A 15,137-nucleotide genomic window follows, 5' to 3' on the forward strand; every position below is an offset into this window, starting at 1 on the left:
ATCATAATTCTTAAGAAAATTTTTTTAAGACACTGCAGATTAGAAATAGGACATATGAAAAAGGCCTAAAATTGGAATGGTACTTGTTGTTGTTTAGCCCAAGGTCAACCCAGTTTAAGTAGATCTATGATCAAATATCTTCCAGCTGTGACCATCCGATCTGTTTCTTTTACACCTGGGACAACATTGTTGTCAGATGTGTCCTTCTGATGTTAAGATGGTAGATTATGATTTGAGGGAATTTGGTTGCTATTTGAAACAAGATGACCGACCATGCAGAGGCTCCCTTTTTTGGTCTAGGAGTAATATTTGTCATTTAAGTTTGGTAGTGTATTAAAGAGGTAAAACAACATCTGATATAATCTGGTGTTCAATATAATAGCAATGGCAGGCAAAGCCCAGCCTATACTGAGATTTGAAAGAATTCATGACATTGATTATAACCACAAGAACTGAAGAAGAAAAGGAAAAAAAAAAGAATTTTATGTTACTAGTATATAGATTACTGTAATCAGTATAATAGATTGCTGAAAATAAACTTTGAAGAATTCTAAGAGTTACATGATGTAAGGGAAAATAGGGTTCCTTTGACATACAATTAACTATCAAATGGCAGAATCAATTTAAGGACCAAGTGATATGAGCTGATGTTTTTTTCCCCCATTTGTAACCTATTCAAATCATTTATATTGGTAATATCCTTATGACATTATGAACAACACAATCTTATTTCCCCTCTGCTAATCACCAGATGAAGGCACATATTCTAGTGGTTAGGGTGTTGAACTCATGTAACTTATTGTGGAGAGCTCCAGTACCTATCATTGATATTTGAATATTTCCAAGAGAAAACATCCCTCCAAGAAAGAATATAACCTACAATAAATTTCTAGGATCGTTTCTGCTTGGCTCACACTTCTCAATTTCTTTATTTTAATTGATTTTAGATTTGGTGTATTGATGTAAAAATAATCAAACTTTAAATCTCTGTAAAGTCAGAAAAAAAAAATTTCTGGAACAAGTGAATAACATCAAATTCAGCGTGAAAAATTACATAAATATCCCAAATTTGAAAATTTTCACTTAATTTTAAAATTCCAAAAAGTGTAAGCCAAACAGAAAAGATCCGGTTTCCGAAAAGTGTCAGACATCAGACACCATTTAAAGAAAGAAGAGTTTGCTTTGCTAGACATTGTTGGAGAAGTAAAGAGGAGCTGGCAAGTGGCACCCAACTTCGGAGAAGTAAAGAGGAGCCGGTTAGTGGCATCCAACTTCGGACACATTTAGGTGGTTGTAAATTACATTGGTCGCACTGTAAGAATACACGCTAATCAGTTAACACTGAATGTTACCAAAAGGAAATGTTGATACCGTGTTGACCTATCACGGGGTGGGTGAGTTTATTTCTTTTACATAAACCTGATAGTCAAGCTGTACTATCAATTGTTGAAGAAGGTCTTCAATTTACAACCCTTTTAGCTTTACTTCTTTAGACGAGAGATACTGATTGCATCATCAAAATAAGACACGTGTCTTACGTAAACAATTTCGCACAGTTCATTCCATTTCCCCCTGAACAATATTTAACCCAAACTGCGTCCCTTGCAATACATTTTAGATCCTTCTTCGATAATTTGTCAACTTCATATTTTCTAAGGAAAGCTGATGTAGTCTTAACCTTTCTCTTTTGGGGACCCGCAAAATATTTCCTCTATTATACTAAAACAAGGCTCACATAACTTGTAATCACCTTACATACACATATATGCGTATATATTCTATATCACAATTAAGAAAACGCTACCTCGAGACAAGCCTTCATTCACCAGCTGTATCCATTCCGTGTCACTACTTGCATAGTCGGTATACCGTCCTCTGCACGCTTTATGCCCTGCAATTTCACTACTCTATTTCAATCACACAGATCTCGCACAAAAATTTTAGCCTAATTTCTTAGTTGTATTCTACTGGATGTCCTTAATGTACAAATCAATTTGATAAATCTGTAGCAATTCAGATTGAACTTTAAATGAACTAACCTCAAACAATTTACCCGAAGGCCAAATAGAGGCTAGAACCGATTACAGAAACTGCCCTCCTCCGCATGTAACGAAATCGAAAGTTTTTATGAAGTGTGTAAATTTAGCCTTATGCTCGTGTTTCCGGTTCAGTTTAAACGAGGAGCAAGATTTTATATCTAAAATCAGCAGTTCAGGCGAATGATACCCCACCACACACATATATACCGCCTACATATACATCCAGGTAAAACTGTATCAACATTTAATGCAGAACGAAAAGATATATATATCCAAGTATAAATTCTTCTAGATTTAATGTAAAAAAAAACACATATAAGTTAAAACATATGCAGTTAAAAAGGCCGGCGTACGAAAAAGTGGCTGAATGCTTCAAGCTATGGTATTGATTGCCGCATGAATACTTGTGTGTAATAATCAGTCGCCTATACAAGTTGTAGAAGTGTTACTAGAGTAGATAGGGGCGCGATGCAAACAGCACAGGATATGTCAGTGACTGACGAAGTTATGGAAGTACAAAACTACATTTTTGTAAGTATCTTACCTTAAAATACCTGGAAATTATATGTATTTTGTTCTTATTTCTCACAGCACAATTAGTTACGTGTAGAAGTATATATTCGATATAACTAAAAAAAAAGCCATTTATGGTTTTCAACAACAAAGAGTTTATCGGTGTTCTAGCAGAACTGAACCCTTTTATAAAAGAAATAACTTGTTGGATAAATTGGCCATTTTTCTGATTGATTTCATAACTAGTTTTACGTTGCGTTGGTGTTTGAGATTTACCTTTTCTTTTTTAAAAATCCACTGATGTGAGAGTTTCATGTCTCTTTGAAAGGTATTATGTAAGGGATGTGAAATGGCTCGGACTAAGAATCGAAACCAGGATGTGGAACTTAGCTAGTCCAAGTACTTTATTTTCCCTTTACGTTGCTTATTCAATCAATAGTTACACTTTTTAAGGATTGAGAAAAAGAGTAAAACGTCATTTTATAATGCACACACACACACACATACATGCATATACACACATGTATGTGTGTGTATATATATATATATATATATGTGTGTGTGTGCGTGTATATATATATGTGCACAGATACACACGTATATATACATATATGAACACGTGTGTATGTATATGCACAAACACTTTATATATATATATATATATATATTTACATAGGTGTATAATGAATTTCATATATATACCGTGACATTTTTATTTTATATATCATGGATAGATACTGAAATTTCATATATATACAAAACATTTTGTCTTGCATTCCTTTTTATTTTTAACTATACTTCACTCATTAACTTTCTTTTTACAACTTAAAATGTTTTTCTACAAAACAAGTTTTCTATATAACATTTAAAGTCGCTTTCTATTAGAGAGCAACTTTTAGTCATTCACTCCTTTTTATAGGCGATCGCGTTATATAAATGTTTTAGTGGAGAAGTTTTATTTGACGTTCGTGCTGTACAGTGACACGATATGCCCTCAATTATTAACCAGTCTAATTTACATGTAACATAATGAACGGGACGATCTCGAAGCCTGCTAGTAGCTTACATTCCAATGTACGACTTGCATGGGTTTCTAAGCGGGAGTCGCTAGGTCTCGCTGCTGCTAATTGGATCTTAGCAACTTGTTGCTATGACTACTTTAGCTTCTATCAAACAGATCTAAGTGCTATAAATATTAATTAGATATGATTACTAACATTCACGCACGCACGCACGCATTGACATACACACGCACTCATGCACGCGCGCTTGTATATAAGGATGTGCATGTAATATACATGTGTGTATGTGTGCGCGTTTATATATGCGTGTGTATGAGTGCGTGCATAAACTTGCGTGTGTGTGCATCTGTTTTAATTTTACTGCAGGTGGAATCTTGTAATACGTGATTACTTTGTGGAGAAATTCGTGGTATTAATGTTTCATTTGATATTTGCAAATGTCTTTAATAGTCACAGAAGTTAGGATATCCTACATAATACCACTATCATTTGCACTATCGTTTCTGAGTAGTTAACAGGGTATTGTTGAGATATTACATAAACTTTTTATTTATTTATTTAAATTCCTTAGATGTGTGCTATGGTTTCATATAACTAAATTTCATTAAATATTAAGTGTAACGCAGCAAAAACCTATCCTAAAAATATGCTTAAGATGCGGGTGGGGCTGTTTTCTCTCTATTTTTGTTTTTGTTTCTTTGCCCTTCAATCCTTTAAAGGTCAGTAATATTAAATACCAACAGAATAGTTTGAAAGGATCGCAAACATTTTAAAAGGGCAACAAGTTTTTTTCCCCCCGGCACGATGTATAATCGAGGAAGTGTGCACTTCTCTATTTTGATTACTTCCTGATTTTCTGCTAAATCCCTAAGCAGACTAATGCCTTGCGAATGAAATTGGTTGACGCAAACTGTAGGAGCCTGCCATATGAATGTGTTCCCAACATTTGACAAGTGGTGTTTGTGTACATCTCCTTAATAGCGGTTCAGCAAAAGTAACCGATAGAATAAGTACCAATTGATTTGTTGGACTAACTGAACAGCATAGCCGTAACCCAATGACTGGAAATTAGTAAAACTCAACGGAAACCAAAATGCTGTACAAACAGCAATATATTTGAATTCCCTTCAGTTATTGTATTTTTCAAGTATTAGATGTGTAATCGTATAAAATGCATAATTAAATTAGGACAGTGACTACACCACCCTATTGTTGAACAAGTAACAAGACTAGTTATTCCACTAGATATAAAAGAAAAATTATGAAATGACATGAGGCATGACAAGCCTTGATTATAGAGATTACTGCAAATTGCTCAAACTTTATTCTCTCCAACGCCGTCCTGAGAGCTACATACTTAGATTACTTAGATAAGTTTCGGCCGAAGTTGACCAAGGCCATGTCTAATTTAATAACACCATCTGGAAAATATATGTACAATGTGGAAAATATTCCACCAACTCTGCACGAACAATGCCAGTGCTATCAATACAAAAGTCACCCAAATTCACTGCTCGGTATCATACATTTCCTTCAAAAATCGACACAGCCCCTTTTCTTTTTGTTATATTATTATAACTTCAATTGGTCCCAAAAGAAATCAAATAGCACCTACACATGGATATACCCCGGCAAAGAACAACTCTCTACTTCAGTGATATGAACTTAAAAAGACTACTCCTGGAGGGTGCTATTTGACAGCCTGGGCCAATAAGAGCTAAAACCTTATCTATGTTATCAAAGTTAAATATTTGGGATGGACACATCACTTTGCATTGTGTATTTCCTTTACTTTTCATACACAAAAGACAACGTCTCTGTCTATGCCGAAAGGGTAGATATTATATACTTGGTAAAGGTATATTTTATACAATTAGGTTAGGTAGAACAGAGGAGAAATAGAACTCGATACATGAATGCATTTTATCTTTTACCTGTTCCAGTCATGAGACCACGACCATGCTGGGGCACCGCCTTGAAAAAGTTTTAGTTGAATGAATCGACCCCAGTACTTATTCTTTTTTAAAGCCTGGTCCTTATTCTGTCGGCTTCTTTTGCCGAACCGTTAAGTTACGGAGACATAAACACACCAACATCGGTTGTTAGGCGGCGGTTGGAGACAGACACACATACACGATGGGTTTCTTTCAGTTACCGTCTACCAAAGCCACTCACAAAGCTTTGGTCGACTCAAGGCTTATAGTAGAAGTCAATTGCTCAAGGTGCCACGTAGTGGGACTGAACTCTGAAACTTATCACATAGCCACGCCTACACCTATTTAAAAAAAAAAAAATTTTATCACTAGAAAGTTACAAAAGTGAATCAAGTGAATGAAAAAGTTTCATTCATGGCACTTATCAAATCAAATTGTTTGATAATGCTATACACAAAACTTTCGGTCCTTGAGTTACTTTTGTAATTTTCTGCTGATTTAAAATAACTGTTTTATAAGAGAAGAGAGATTATTTTGACTTGTGTATTTGTTAAGAAAATTTAATGTGAATTCAGGTGTCTGAAGGTGTCGAGCTGGCGGAATCGTTAGAGCGTCGACAAACTGTCTTATGATATTTCTTACGACTCTTTATGTTCTGAGTTCAAATCTTGCCAAAGTCAACTTTGCTTTTCATCTGCCCAGACGCGATAAAATAAAGTACCAGTCATGTACATGGGTTGGTCGTATCGACTAAAGCCCAACTTAAAATTTTTCTTGAATTTACGATCGTGATTTGCAGGGACGGCTAAAGGCAACGCCCTTCTGAGTTCCATGAGGTTTCACGTCATGTATTTTAGGCCTTACAAATAGAAAATAAAAATTAAAATAATAAATCGGCATGCAGAAGTATATTACATTTTTTTGAAAACAATCAGGTGAAAATTTGAAATGCTTCAAGTGGTTGGAAGAAATTTAATAAGATCCAATAAAACTGAATAAAAACAATATGTAAACATTCCTTGGATTGATACCAGCATATTTTAAAATGTGACTTATGTGAGTGTAGGAGTAGAAAAAGCGAAAAATGGCGGTTGCCTGTGTAGGGCATAAGGAAGTTTAAATTTTGCAACACTTTGTGTTTATTAGGAATAATATCTGTTACATGTATATGAATCAACGTCAGCCTTTGGACTCTCTCACCAACCTATCTACTCAATCTTTTGTTTATGATAAAAGCGTGTCAAGATCATTGCCATTGATGCAAATACAGTTTGGGTTAACTACAAATTGTCGTCTGCTTTCCCCCCAGGAATTTGTTCCTTCATAACTTTCTGAAAATCCGTTTAAAATACATGTTTTTGAATGAAACTTTGCAGAGATGTTTTCGAAAGTATAGGTTACAATTATGTTCATAAAATTTTGAGAATAAAAAAAAGTTGGAGTTTCAAATCATTTCCCCCCGTTTTCTGCTCCAAATTTCTGTCAGTTTAGCATTTAAAATTTTTTTGCAGATTTACTTGAAACATTTGCAAAATGTCATTTAAAATTGTGAATTTTTAAAGAATTAACGTCAGGAGGATAGGGTGAATGAGCTGAAACTCATTCAAAAGGAGGGGGGAAAAAACCCAAAGAAAAAACAAGAAAAAAATTTTTTATGTTGTAATCGGTCGTAATCTACACTTTCGAAAATGTTTCTCTGTAAAATTTCACGAAAAAAATATAAATTTTTCCGTTAAGTTATGCTGAAGCAAAGTCCAGGCGGGTGGAGGCACCAATCCATAGTTCTGGCGACGTCCTTCCCCTCTTTACTATAATGATAGGATTTAGAAACTGATACCTTATTCGAACTTTTTTCTTTACTTTGTATATTATAACAAATACTTTATTTCTACATTTTCCTTCTTATTAAAATATTAATAAAAAGTTATTTGTAAGAGTGCTTGCTTCATCCACCCAAGAGACGGCCCTGTACAATGTCATCGTTTAGTGTATCTTCGTCGCCATTATAATGGTTTTAAATAATAGTTTCTAATTTAAGTCTAGTAATTATTTGTTCGACTTCTTTATGGAAGTCTCACAATCAACTAATTAATGTTGAGGCCGTATGAAATTATTTATTTCTAGAAGCTCTTTATTCACCTGTATAGCGAAGCTCTTGCTCTGTTTATTGATAAATCAGTTTAAACACCAATTTAAATCTGGTAGCCATGACAGACTGAGAATATAACATTTATATGAAAGAATAAACTAAAAATTTAAATTCAAAACCCAGAAAGTCAAATGTTTCTGTTGTTCATGAATTAGAAGAACTTATGGTTAGTCGAACCCTGAAAATAAATTACACCTCCGTCTTTGGCAGGGTTTTCAAGACTACTTTTTAAAATGATTCTTCTTTTAGACTGGTAATTTTATATTTATATTCAAACAAATAATGCTTAAAGTACTCAGGATCTCTTAATCATCGACTTGAATCAACTGTCATAGCAGTGTGTAAAACTAGCAACATCACATGAATGTTATATAATAAGACTTCAGTGAGGGCCATGAACACATTCTTACTGGATTTATAATCGCCATACTCGCTCTTTCTCTATGGCTGACGACATACCCTAGTTAACTAGACACACACCTACGCACATAAAATGTGTGCTGAAGCAAGACGTTGACATAAAAAAAATTAGGGCAATAATGCTACAAGTACTACATTCAGATGAATCAACTGTCATGGAAATGTGTAAAACTAGCAACTCTATTATCTGAATGTTATATAACATTAAAACGTGAGCCTATTCTCACTGGTCTTATATATCACCACGCCTTCTTTTTCCTCCATGGCTGACGACAGCCTCACCTATAAGGTTGGCTATGATCTTCTCTTCCTGTGTGGGTGACGCCATACCCTAATTGATTATGCTCACATCTGCATAGATAAGGTGCTTTTTACTGGAGCAAATATCAATAAATAAATCAATATCAGGAGCCTCCAGCCATAAGCAATGTTACAATACAAACAAAAACCTAAATTTACTGGTATAGCTAACAAAAAGACATTGTACAAAATATGTTTGATATATTATTTTTTTTTCATATTTCTCATTAAAAAACCCCATTGTTTTTATGGTACCAGCTTGAAGCCATTTAATTAATTTTAGGCATATTAACTCAAAGTGCTCTCTCACGCGCACACGCACAGTTAAAACCTAAAAGATATTTCCACAAATTGTCGACTCAAATCCAAAGAACCAGTATTCGACGATGCTAACTAATTATGAGTTAGGCACAAGGCCAGGAATTTTGAGTGGAGGGGATTAGTTGCTACTATCGACCTCAATACTTGACTAGTACTTTATTTTATTGACCATGAAGCGATGAAAGGCAAAACTGACCCCGGCGGGATTTGAACTCAACGTGAAGAACCGGAAATACTGCAATCGTTTCCTCCGACGTTCTAACGATTCTGCTATCCATGCTAATTAATAATAACGATTTGTCACATTCGCACAAGAGTGCAAAAACTATACAGTATAGTTGATTAAAATTTTATATAACATGTGACAGATCTAATTTAATTTTTGAAGGGTGGGAGAAAGTCAACCATTTTGAAAAGTTGAATTCAAAGATGGAAAGTATTTGATCTGACGTCCTACCATAATAAATAAATAAATGCTCCCTTTTAAAGCCTAGCCAGGCTCATGGGCCCGGTTTCCCGGTTTCAATGGCGTATGTGTTCCCCAGCTGCGTTACTCATTTTTGCCAGCTGAGTGGACTGGAGCAACGTGAAATGAAGTGTTTTGCTCAAGAACACAACGCGTCGCCGGGTCCAGGAATCGAAACCACAATCTTACAATTATGATGCCGACACCCTAACCACTGAGCCACGCGCCTCCGACGTCCTCCCACACTGGAAAGTATTTGATCTGATATCTTACCAAGTATCTTGTCTTTTAAAATCGAGTTTTAAACACAAGATCGATTTTGCGTTGTTTTTATTTTCCAGAAATTTCGTCATTAGATTTATATATGCGACATCCCCTATCGCGTGTGTATTTAGTAGGTTGTATAGAACGCTCAGGGCAGCTCGCCGGACTAAATGCTTAGCGGCATTTCTTTCGGATTTATGTTTTGAGTTCAAAATTCGCCGAGGTATACTTTGCCTTTCAGCTTTTAGGAGTCGATAAATTAAGTATCAGTCAAACACTAGGGTCTATGTAATCGATTATTCACTTCCTACTAAATTCCAGGCCTTGTGCCTATAGTAGGAAGTTGGGGTGTGGTGGGGTGAGCTTTTTGAACGTTCTCTTGAAGCCCTTCAATAATTTTTAGCAAATTCGTTTCAGATGTAGATTATGATTTTATGAGAACATATGAGGAAACAGATTCAAGACATTTGAATTATTCTTTCCCATTTTTTTTTCAAATTAAATTCCGACAGTCGTAGTCACCATCATCTAAAACGTATTTGTAGAATTAAAAAAAAACACAACAAAAGAAAGAAAAAGCACAAAGAACTCCATTTTTCACAGTTATGAGAAAATATTGTAGAAGTGTGAGAATTATCTGAAACTCCTTTCTAAACCCCCGAAACATTTTTTCTCAACAAATTCCAATGTGGCACTATTCTACACTATCTAAATTGTATCTTTTGAAGACTTAAGTAAAAAATATGCATTTCTCAGAATGTTATGAGGAAATAAAATCTGTGGGGCACACATTTATAGATTTTCTATCATGTATTGATATTCTATTTGACTGGCTGTAAGGATGAAAGACAAAGTTGACCACGCAGGATAATAATGATGTTGATGATAATTCTTTCTACTATAGGCACAAGGCCTGAATAATAATATTGGTTTCATATTTTGGCACAAGGCCAGCAAGTTTGGAGGAGGGGTAAGTCGACTACATCAACTCCAGTACTCAGTTGGTACTCATTTTATCGTCCCTGAAAGGATAAAAGGCAAAGTTATCTCTGGCAGAATTTGAACTCAATGTGATAATTCTTTCTAAGGTGGCAGAATCATTAGCACACCAGGCAAAATGCATAGTGGCATTTCATCCATCTTTACATTCTGAGTTCAAATTCTGCTGGGGTCGACTTTGTCTTTTTTTTTTAATCTTTTCAGGGTCAATAAAATAAGTACCAGTTAACCACTGGGGTTGATACAACTGACTTAGCCACTTCTCTGAACTCGCTGGCTTTGTGCCAGAATTTGAAACCAATATAATCTATCTTACTTGAGATACAAGACCTGAAATTTTGGATGAGGGGTCTCGTCAATAACGATAACCCCTGTACTTAACTGGTACTTATTTCATTGACCCCAAAAAGATGAAAGGCAAAGTCAATCTCAGCAGGATTTGAACTCGGAGCAGAAAGACAGGTGAAATGCTGTTAAGCATTTTGTGTGATGGGCAAATGATTCTGCTAGCTCACTGCCTTCAATAATAATAATCCTTTCTACTGTTGGCACAAGGCCTGGAATTATGGCGAGAGGGTGAGTCGATTACATTGACTCCAGTGCTTGACTGGTACTTATTTTATTGAACCTGAAAGAATGAAAGGCAAATTTAATCTTGGCAGAATCGGAACTCAGAACATAAAGACAGACGAAATGCCGCTAAGCATTTTGTGCAGTGCATAAACAATTCTGCTAGCTTGCTACCTTCAATAATAATAATAATAATAGTAAAAACCCTACATAAACATTACATAAATCTCATTGACCTTTGTCACATATAAATCTAAGCCTTGTCTTGTGAGAAACCAATATTCATTTGTAACAATTTCCCATGTGATATAAGTCTGTGAATGTCCTGTTTTTTTTTTCCCCTGATTAATTAGTGGTGAAAGTATTGTAGTCGTTATTCTTTGTTCATTACTCATTTCAGTCTTCTCTTGTTTTATATTGTTTAACAATTAATGAATATATGGAATTCCTAAGTTGGTGGATGAAGTATTATTTTTGTTTTTATTAGTTCTGCTATTTAATTCAACTGACTTAGTTATTATTAGTAATGCTTTGTTTTAAGTTCAGTATTGTTTATTTTTCTTAGTTTACTGTCTCTTTGTGTCTCTCTTCTCTCTTTCTCTCTCTCTCTCATACACACATCTGTAAACATACAAACATATATCTACATACACACCTACATAGATAGATTGATAGATAGATAGATAAACACAAGCTCCTTTCTTACAGGAAGACTTCAAATAATTAAAAACAGAAGAGAACATACGTTTAGGTGCCTGTCACAGAACTTTTGAAAAGAATTCATGCTATTTTGCTGTAATTTCTTCTTAATGCTCTCTTAGTTATAAAGATTACAGAATGTACATATGAAAATCAGGCCACGCCTGGAAGGTATTATGAAACTATTTGTAACATAATACACACACACACACCTTATAATAATTCTGCTTGTCATTGTTTTAATTAACCCATTGGTAATGCTTTCACATGATTAGAGAAAAAGAGAGAAAGAAAAGAGGGAGAGAGAAGTGTCCATGACATGAGGTAGAGGGAATGTAATTGTAAGGCTTTCATGTACTTAGTTGAAGGGAAAGAGAGAAAGAAAAATGAGAGAGAAAAGGAGGATAAGGTGAACAGGGAGAATGAAAAAGAGAGAGAAGCGTTCATGACGTGAGGTAGGGGGATTGTAATAATTTTAGCAGAGGGGTGATGTTCTGATGGTGAGGTTAAAGAAAGGAGGGGAGAGAGAGATGATGGTGGTGGAGGTGGTGGTGGTGATGGAGGCAGTGGTAGTGAAAAGTGTATTTTTTTTTTTTTTGATTGAACTAAGTTTCTTATATCACCTATCACTTAATGCATGCACATAAGTGCAATTCCATGAAATATTCACACTTATTCATGTGGCAGATAAAGGTTGTATCATATGCATGGGATATTTTTTTGTTGTTTATGTGGAAAATGGAAGAAAGAAGTGAATATTTATTTTATGAGTGTTGTGTATTAAATATATAAAATTGTACATAAAGCATATATAAGTGCATTGTATTCCAATTTATTTCACTTTTCAATGATTAGCAGATGAGCGACTATCTATCTGTACAGACACAACACAGGCTATGCTTTCAGGTTTTGTTTCGGATGAAGTTTTCAGAAATAACCTAATAGGTTTACCATTAATTCTGTAAAATATTCACAGGTCCTGCTAGTATATATAAAGCCTTGTGAATGGATTTGGTAGGCAAAAATTAAAAGAAGCCTGTTATGTGTACACACACACACGCGCGTGCACACACATATATGTGAAGACACATAGCCTAGTTATTAGGGTGTTGTACTTGCAATCATGAGATTGTGGTTTCAGTTTCTCGACTGGGTGGTGTATTACGTTCTTGAGCAAAATACTTAATCTCACATTGCTTTGCGATCACTTTGACACCTGATACATTGTGCACTTGTTAAGGCAACGTCGATTTGATTGGAGAGTATGAGCTAATGTATGGCACATACATTTGACCACTATAAACAAATCATTTGTGCAGGTCATTTCGTAAAAGCTGAACACACATCTGTCATTATGTATATATACAAGAGTTATGGAATGGAGTAAGAAAAATCTGGGCTACATATGTTTCATAGCGAGTGGAACTTCAGAAGTGGAACCTCTTCAGGCTAAAGATATCTTGATTAGATTAAAGGTTACAATGTTGCACAGAGGTACATGTTGATGCAAAGAAGATTCAATTAGAATGTGGCAAAAGTAGCTGGTGGTATACGCCTCACTTGGATTTTACCATTTCCTCTTGTTATAAAACATATATAACCTGGATTTTACCTACTCCATTCCGTAACTCTTGTATTCTTTTTTGCACTCTCGGCAACCCTCATTGTTTACTGTGGAATATAAAAAGAACTTTTCTCTGCTCAGCGTTCTTTGATAAAGAAAAATAATCCACAACCTACTGTCTCAATAAACCAATATTGTTCCTGAAAGTGATTTTTTTTATATATCTACTATGGATTGCACGAAGCTAACTGTCTTCCTACACCTCGATCCCTGGATCTTACATTTATATATATATATATATAATGATAATAATTCAGGGATGCAATTTATAAATATTTTAATGCATCGCTATGTGCATTTCCACAAATCACATGATTATTGTGACCATAATTTGCATCCATAGGATAATTACAATACAATTTGTAATGCATTAAAATATTTATAAATTCCATCCTTGGATTATTATTATTATTATTATTATTATTATTATTATTATTACTGTATTTATCCTACATCATATTGACACAGCTTGATACAGTCCCATAAAACTGCTGTTGCAAATTGGAATTACCAGGCCGTAGCTGACATAACATAGGAGCTTTTATGTGTGTGCTCGAAAATATGTTTCCTGCAAACACAAAATTAAAGGATATATATATATATATATATATATATATATACGCACACACATTACACATACATCTACAGGGTGAGTCAAAAGTAGCACCCAATTCCTGTTTTAGGGTTGATATGTATGATTTCCCAATTGGGAAATACTTGAGATACTTTCGCCTCTTAACTCATGTTTTATGGGTTGGAGTATCAAAGAGTATTAACAATATGACACATGATCCAGATTTAGTAACTTTCAAAAGTGTTAGTAATAACTTGCAAAGCAATAAAGGAAGGCATGACTTCACAGAAACTGGGCACCACACACACACACACACGCACACACACACACACACACACATGTATACACACACACACACATGTACACACATGCGCATGCATACATACATATATATATATATACGCACGCACACACATACACACACACACATATATACACATACATATATGTACACATACACATGTGTACATGGACATATATGTGTGTAAGTGTCTCTGTCTTCACATCACGTAATAGTTGTAAATGAGTGTTGTCATAGAAACAGTGTCAATTATTTCCACTATTCTACAGAAACATGTCTGGCCTTGAGGGAATATTACTTTACCTGGAAACAGATGAGGGTTGTTGACCAGAAGAGCATCCAGCCATAGAAAATCTGCCTCAACACACAAGAATGGAAAAAGGAAATGAAAATGATAATGATGATATATATATATATATATATATATATATATATATATATACATATCATCATCATCATCATCATCATTTAACGTCCGCTTTCCTTGCTAGCATGGGATGGACAGTTTGACTGAGGACTGGTGAGCCAGAGGCTACACCAGGCTCAATCTGATCTGGCAAAGTTTCTGCAGCTGGATGCCCTTCCTAACGCCAACCACTCTGAGAGTGTAGTGGGTGCTTTTATGTGCCACCTGCATGAGGGCCAGTCAGGCGGTTCTGGCAATGACCACACTCAAAAGGTGTTTTTACGTGCTACCTGCACGGAGCCAGGCCGGCAGCACTGGCAACGACCATGCTTGAATGTTGTTTTTCACATGCCACCGGCAACGATTACACTCGAATGGTGCTTTTCATATGTCACCGGCATGGGAGCCAATCCGTGGCCTTGGCAACGATCATGCTCGGATGGTGCTTTTAATGTTCCACTGGCACAAGTGCCAATCAGGTGGTACTGTCATCGGCCATGGCAGTGATTTTGATTTGTTTACACTTGCCTCAATAG

General features: G+C 35.3%; 2 protein-coding genes across 9 annotated transcripts in view; one reads left to right on the forward strand and one right to left on the reverse strand.

Moving 5' to 3' along the window:
• Positions 1 to 11,856, reverse strand: part of LOC106879197 (threonylcarbamoyladenosine tRNA methylthiotransferase) — a 29,962-nt gene extending 18,106 nt beyond the window's left edge. The window contains exon 1 of one of the 8 annotated variants that reach the window (XM_052969947.1): positions 11,743 to 11,856. Coding sequence is in view for 1 of the 8 variants with exons in the window: in XM_052969946.2 (XP_052825906.1) it covers positions 5,509 to 5,521 (13 nt within the window). In the remaining 7 variants the exon portion in view is untranslated. Of the gene's footprint in view, positions 1 to 1,804; positions 1,944 to 2,039; positions 2,179 to 2,583; positions 3,521 to 5,508; positions 5,822 to 11,742 lie in introns of those variants that run through there. The other 7 variants (XM_052969946.2, XM_014928659.3, XM_089356111.1 and 4 more) reach the window with 7 other exon arrangements.
• Positions 2,200 to 15,137, forward strand: part of LOC106879187 (serine palmitoyltransferase 1) — a 53,637-nt gene continuing 40,699 nt past the window's right edge. Inside the window, exon 1 of the mRNA XM_052969948.2 lies at positions 2,200 to 2,570. Within this exon, the coding sequence (XP_052825908.1) occupies positions 2,508 to 2,570 (63 nt within the window). The 5' untranslated portion in view covers positions 2,200 to 2,507. The remainder of the gene's footprint in view (positions 2,571 to 15,137) is intronic.

This window comes from Octopus bimaculoides, chromosome 8, assembly GCF_046866305.1.
Source record: "Octopus bimaculoides isolate indiv1 chromosome 8, ASM4686630v1, whole genome shotgun sequence".
Classification (NCBI taxonomy): Eukaryota; Metazoa; Mollusca; class Cephalopoda; order Octopoda; family Octopodidae; genus Octopus; species Octopus bimaculoides.